Source organism: Sebastes umbrosus, chromosome 10 (genome assembly GCF_015220745.1).
Source record: "Sebastes umbrosus isolate fSebUmb1 chromosome 10, fSebUmb1.pri, whole genome shotgun sequence".
Taxonomy (NCBI): Eukaryota; Metazoa; Chordata; class Actinopteri; order Perciformes; family Sebastidae; genus Sebastes; species Sebastes umbrosus.
In genome coordinates this window covers 28,568,436-28,574,435 of record NC_051278.1, presented here as the reverse complement: position 1 = coordinate 28,574,435, position 6,000 = coordinate 28,568,436, and the positions used below count along the sequence as shown (strand labels likewise).

General features: G+C 38.9%; 1 protein-coding gene across 2 annotated transcripts in view; it reads right to left on the bottom strand.

Annotated features, from left to right (window-relative positions):
- Positions 1-999: 999 nt before the first annotated feature.
- The window catches only part of slc18a2 (solute carrier family 18 member 2), a 31,130-nt gene continuing 26,129 nt past the window's right edge, over positions 1,000-6,000 (bottom strand). Inside the window, exons 14-15 of one of the 2 annotated variants that reach the window (XM_037783003.1) lie at positions 5,265-5,398; positions 1,000-1,891 (exon numbers count right to left, since the gene is read on the bottom strand). In XM_037783003.1, the coding sequence (XP_037638931.1) occupies positions 1,784-1,891; positions 5,265-5,398 (242 nt within the window). In that variant the 3' untranslated portion in view covers positions 1,000-1,783. Of the gene's footprint in view, positions 1,892-3,370; positions 3,490-5,264; positions 5,399-6,000 lie in introns of those variants that run through there. The other variant, XM_037783004.1, reaches the window with a different exon arrangement.

The window sequence follows — 6,000 nt, the reverse complement described above, 5'->3', positions numbered from 1 at the left end:
AACATACCTGTAAATTCCCAAAGCCGGTATTCAAATATTGGCCTATAGTCCCAAGTAATACCAAATGTGAGTGAACAAATACAGGCTAGTCCTTCATAAAGGGAGAGCATTTAGGAGGGATTGAATTACCTGTCGCCTAATACAACACCCATACGATAAATCCACAATAATGTTACATTATAGTACAGCAACAGTCATCTGTATGATGCTCTCACAGAAATACTGTTTCCAGTTACCAATTAATTCCACTCTTTCCACTTTTTCCCCATCAATGTTAAGCTATTGTCAATGAAACTTGACACTTTGTTCACATTAAAAGCCCAACAATATGGTTGGATTGCTGAGTGATTGGAGGGTTATTCAGTTCACCTGTTGCAGGGTGTGTGGGGGGGGGACTGGCTCTTAAATGATAGTTGAGAGCAGCTTGGTGCATTCCCCTCTTGGCCAATCAGGGTGTGACGACGCCCTTTCTGTATAGGGTTTAAAAGAGGTGGAAAACTGCACACCCAGTGTCATTCTGATCCTTCCGTCACTAAATGGAACGGTAAAAGGAAAAATAAAACAATATTTCAGTTTCCTTAATTGTTTGTTATTGTAGAGGCATTTGTTCATTATTATTATTATTATTATTAAAGAGGTATTTTATTTGATATTATTATGTGGATGGGAACTGGTTCTCAGTCTTCTGCCTGATCAACTGAAGTCTGGAGGAATCAGTACTGCCACAAACTCAGCAGGAAGTGTTTCATTCTCTGTAGCTTAACTTCAGTTCAGAAAAGGTCAATGTGGAAGTGACTATAGAATCAATGAGTGAATATAAACAGTATTTCTGTTCAAAAGAGAAAGGACTCTGAACTGATGGAAATAGTGCTGTCAAAATTACATTTGCATTAACCGGGGAACAGAGGAAATTAGAAATAAAGCGTATATCTCTAATATAAGCCTGTTTTAGGCCTGGTTCTCGCTGCCAATCAGGTAAATAAAGGCCACTAATTTGAGTACTTTCAGTATTAATGATTTATTAAACATAAGAAAAGAGTACGGACAACAGCTTTAAATGGTGTTTTTCTCTGAAGTTTCTATAATGCCATAAGTTTCTATAGGTTCTCTTCTTAGGAGGATATCACGTATTTATATTGTGTTTTAGAATACATTCCTCATCCTTTTTCTTAAGCAGCTCAAACGTGTTGACTTCCCCAAGCAGTTCACCACAACAGTTGGACTGGGAAGTCCCAAGTATGTACTTTTTTTTTTTTAACTGCATCAATGCAAACAAGGACCATAGACAAGTCCAAGAAATCTGCCTGAACTTTAAACAAACAACAGTTTCTTTTAACATACCACACAATTACCCAATATAATACCAACTTGCACAAGGTCTGGTAATAATACTCTAGACAGTATCATGGACGTACAGTGGATAAAAAGGAGACTTTTAATGGCTGACACGTAAATTAAGAAAGATTTGTATCCAAAATAAACCAGCAAAGCGTACTTGTTGCTCAACACTTGACACATCTCTCTACTGAATAAGGCTGTTGGCTAAAAATATATCTCTCATACAATGCGCTCGCAACCACAGATCAAGAACAACTTTGGTTTGCTCCAGTACAACTGCTAAGAGGACACAGAACAGTGAAGACTGAACGCGGGACATTCACATGGAAATATCTTGGCTGTTTTGTTTCATTGCTGTATTTTTTTTTTTCTTCTGTGTTCCTTATTTTTTTTTGTACAACAAAATAGATCCTCTGAAGGCTTAACCTGCATGGCTGGTGTCCTGTTAATCGTAATCGTCATATTCTGGATCCATGTTTTCACCCTGGTAGTACGTCCCCTGTGTGGAGTAGGACCTCGTCTTCATTGAACAGTTGGTGTCCATCAAAATAGCCTGAAAAGACAATTGTAGGAAATGTTTTAACTTTAGTTCATGTTCTATATTTAAGGAGGTGCTGGGTTTTAAGTTCAGCTATACAAGGTTCATTCAGGGCAGTTTAAAGTCAGATTGAAATCACTACCACTACCAGAGTATACGGTAATATTTTTTACTATATTTATTTATTTAGTGTATTGAAGGTGCAGGGTATGAAGCACAGTCAGTGAGTGTGCTAGCAGCTGGGACATCCACTAATTTAATCCCCTTTCTTGCTCCCCCATTAGCCAGAGCATTGACCACTAGTAATGCTATGGAGCAATGTTGGGTCCCCGTTTTGTTTATATGATTTACAAACGCCAGGGGACACACATGCACTCGGAGGTGACATGATGGTTTAGTAATTGGTCAACAAAGGCCAGGAAGAAGAAGGCTCACCGCAAGTGGCCACTGGGCAAAATCGCAGACCCAAGAGGTCTACTTTCTGTCATATCTCACAGCTGCTTTACTCTATCTTTCTTTCTTCATATCATTGTTTTCTCTGTCTGTTTCAAAAGCACCCAATTGCAGCCTATTCAGTTAAAATAGATAAAATAGAATAGATGGATCAAATGTTTGCTATGGGTCTCTAGTTTAAAGTATGACATTCACAGTCACAGTGAAGGAGAGCTCTGTCTATTTTTGTTTTACAGAATATGCAAATTAACTGTAACTTGTTTTTTTCTTCGGATAACATTAATTACATAACTAATAATGTTAGTTAGCTAGTAAGCTAAGAATCAGATTAACAATATGGCCAAATCAGCTGTATTTTTTCTGCGCAATTATGTCAACTGGTTACAGAATGCAGGCTATTTATTAATTCATTAATGAATTAATAAATTAAAACAGAAGAGTAAAATAGCTTTGCATGCTGCACCTGTACGAAAACAGAGCCCACAGATTGGGATTGTCTCATTTTTCTTCAAAAATATATACCATCAGAGTAAGATCCATAATAATAATAATAATCATGTAAAAATTCTACACATAGGGGCTTTATGCATAGCGTGTTTTCCTCGACATGAGACACACTGGTACAAGAGTGCTTTGCCTGCTTTTTATAATTATACAAATTTAAAAAATGTATTGGCTATTTTGTTATATTTAACACATCGCACAGAAACTTTAACGCTGCCTGCACATTACAATGCACTTATTGGGAAGCTGCATTGCATCGCAATTAGCTCACTGCAGCACGTGATTGAAGCAGAACAGAAAATATAAAAGTATTTAATGTGGATTGATGCCCAATTCACCAAATAAAGTCAGAATGGGGCCGATCCAGATCTGATAGATCGGAGCATCCGTAGGGATAAATTTGTGACATGGCAGAGTAAAAAGAGGCAAATACTGATGGAGGGAAATGACAGAGAACATGAATACGAACTGAATGTAATGGAGAGGTGATGAATGATGATGCATGAAGACGAACAAATGGACACGAAGGCAGGGGGATGGAGCGACAGCATGAGGAGCTTCATTCACAAGCATGCAGGATGGAGATTTGCATGCAGCCAATTGATGTCCCGTGATGGTAGTAAGGTAATTCATAGTTCTTTTCCAGTCACTAAAGGCTGTAAACATGAGAGAGTATATGTTCCTGTGAAGCCTTCAGCAGAAATGTCAAAATGCATTCAACCACATCAAACAAATTGGCAACTCCTTCATAAGAGTTATTTGCAGACTCATGGAGGCTCTTTTTTCTTGCATTGCCTTTGGGATTCCACTATCATTTAGTCAGGAGTATCAACAGTGCATGCAACCACCCATATTTATCTTAAATACAGAAGAAAGCCTTTAACCAAATGTGTAACCAAAATCAAAGGCTCACAGAATTGTAATGGTTTTTACCTCAGTATTAATAGTAAAATGGTTACATGTAGCTAAAAATCTCAACTTGTCAACTGTCACTCAATTGTGTCTAACTGATATCTTAACTCAGAGGTATAATTTATCATGATTTTCTCGTGTCTCATTTAAGAAAAAGATACATGAAATAAATAAGGGAAGCTCATGGAACAGAACCAACAGACTGGTGAAACCTCGCACTGACGAGAGAAACCGGGCCCCCCTCCTGGAGCCAGACCTGGGAGGGGAACTCGCCGGCAAGCGTCTGGTGGCCGGGCCTTGGCCCATGGGATGAACCAGGCTTTCAACTAACTCCAATGTAATCCCACCCGCAGCATTATTCGACGGTCAGATCAAGTGATTAATGAGTCAAACAAACATAAGACTTTGAACCAGGAGACCACTGTTTGTGTCCTGTGTGATACTAAAAGTACCGTTGACTTATCTTGTCACGTCAGTCTTTAGTCACGTGACTCGTCGGTATCGTCAGTCCCGTGAGTCAGGCGAGTCACTAGTCACCTGAGTCACTGGCTAGTGAGTGAAGTTAACGTCAACCACAACCGTTTCCTAACCATAACTAAGTGGTTGTCTTGCCTAAACCTGGAACTTCCTGTGAAACTGAAGTTTATTTTGAAAGGACACTATGCATGTCACATATTGACATGCCGTCCCTGATCCAATCCTAAAGTAACGCAAGAGGGGTACGCCATGCGTTGGTCTCTGATGCCAAGGGGCACTGACCAAGTGGCGTTTTTTGACGAGTTGGGAGTGAAAATATGTTTTATTTTTCTCATCCTGTCTGTCTGAAATCAATATCACAGTTTGTGGATAGGCACTCTAGATAGCAAAATGTATGTGCACAAGTACTGAAAAAGTAAGTTTTTCATGATATGACCCCTTTAAAGATTTATTTCCTTTTTTTCCTTTCTTTTTAAAATGTGGGTTCAGGTGGGAAGGGCCAAGAGGGTTTTTTCATAATTTTTTTGATACGTTGAAAATAAAATACTTTTTAAAAGGATGGATTTCCCCAAAATCTGAATAAACAAGCTTAAACTCTCATTGCCTGTAAGTAGTCATGGTATAAGCAGGATACTGTAACTCACTCTAGCCATGTATGCGGTTTTGAAAAAATATAATAATCTCAATAAACAATATGCTGGTACCTTTGAAGTGTAAGTGAGTATAGAATGGGTGGGATACTTGTCTTCCAGCACAGGGATATGCCGTTTACCGTAGAGTATGACTTTGAGATTTTTCCCGCACCTGTTTTAAGCTTGACTATGGAACTATGGAACATCCAGACTTAAAGGCAATGCAAGAAAAAATAGTGTTGGAAGTTGTACAACTTATTATCTATCCAAAAACTACCAAGCCATCCAAAATAGAAAATTCTCAAGATTATGTTTGGTGATCTTGCCTTCCAGGGCTTCCATATTTCTTTGTTTTTATGTAGGATTTGGTTGACTGTAATGTGACTGACTAAGTGTGTTTTGAATCTTACAATTTTCTCTTCTTGTCCTGGTGGATTCCTGAGGAAGATGCAAAGAGGAGCAAAGAAAATATCCACTATTCCAATTATGGTCATCAGCCAGGGGAAGCCAATACTCTCAGCTACGGCTCCTCCGATAGATGGACCTACATCAGACAAGGACAGATCACACACTAGTTTAGTACAGCACTCTGCATTGCAACTCTCTACGGACATATTTATAACAACAGGTTAATTTAGGGTAAATACATGGAATAAGTCAAGTCAAGTCAAATCAAGTCAATTTTATTTGTATAGCCCAAGAGCCAAATTTGCCTCAAGGGGGCTTTACAATCTGTACAGAGTACAACACCCTCTGTCCCTTACAGTGCAACCCTACAGAAGTAGTAAATATTTTTTTTACCAAAATATTTTGGTAACTATGAAAATATTGGGATTTAGTATCTGCAACAGGTAGTCATGTAATGTCAGTAATAACATGGTAATTATGGGGTAACAATAGGTCATTCTGCTCAGAGGAGAGGGGATGGAAGGCATTGTGTGCTCCATTGGCCCTGGGAGCTGTGTTGTCAGTGTGACTATGTTTGTTATTGGATTGGCCATAACACCGTGTTTGAGCATAGGGAAGTTCATAAGTGTACTTGGTACCAGAAAAAAACCAAAGCCAAAGATCAATGATCGACTTTGTGGTCGTATCATCAGATCTGCGGCCGTATGTCTTGGACACTCGGGTGAAGAGAAGAGCAGA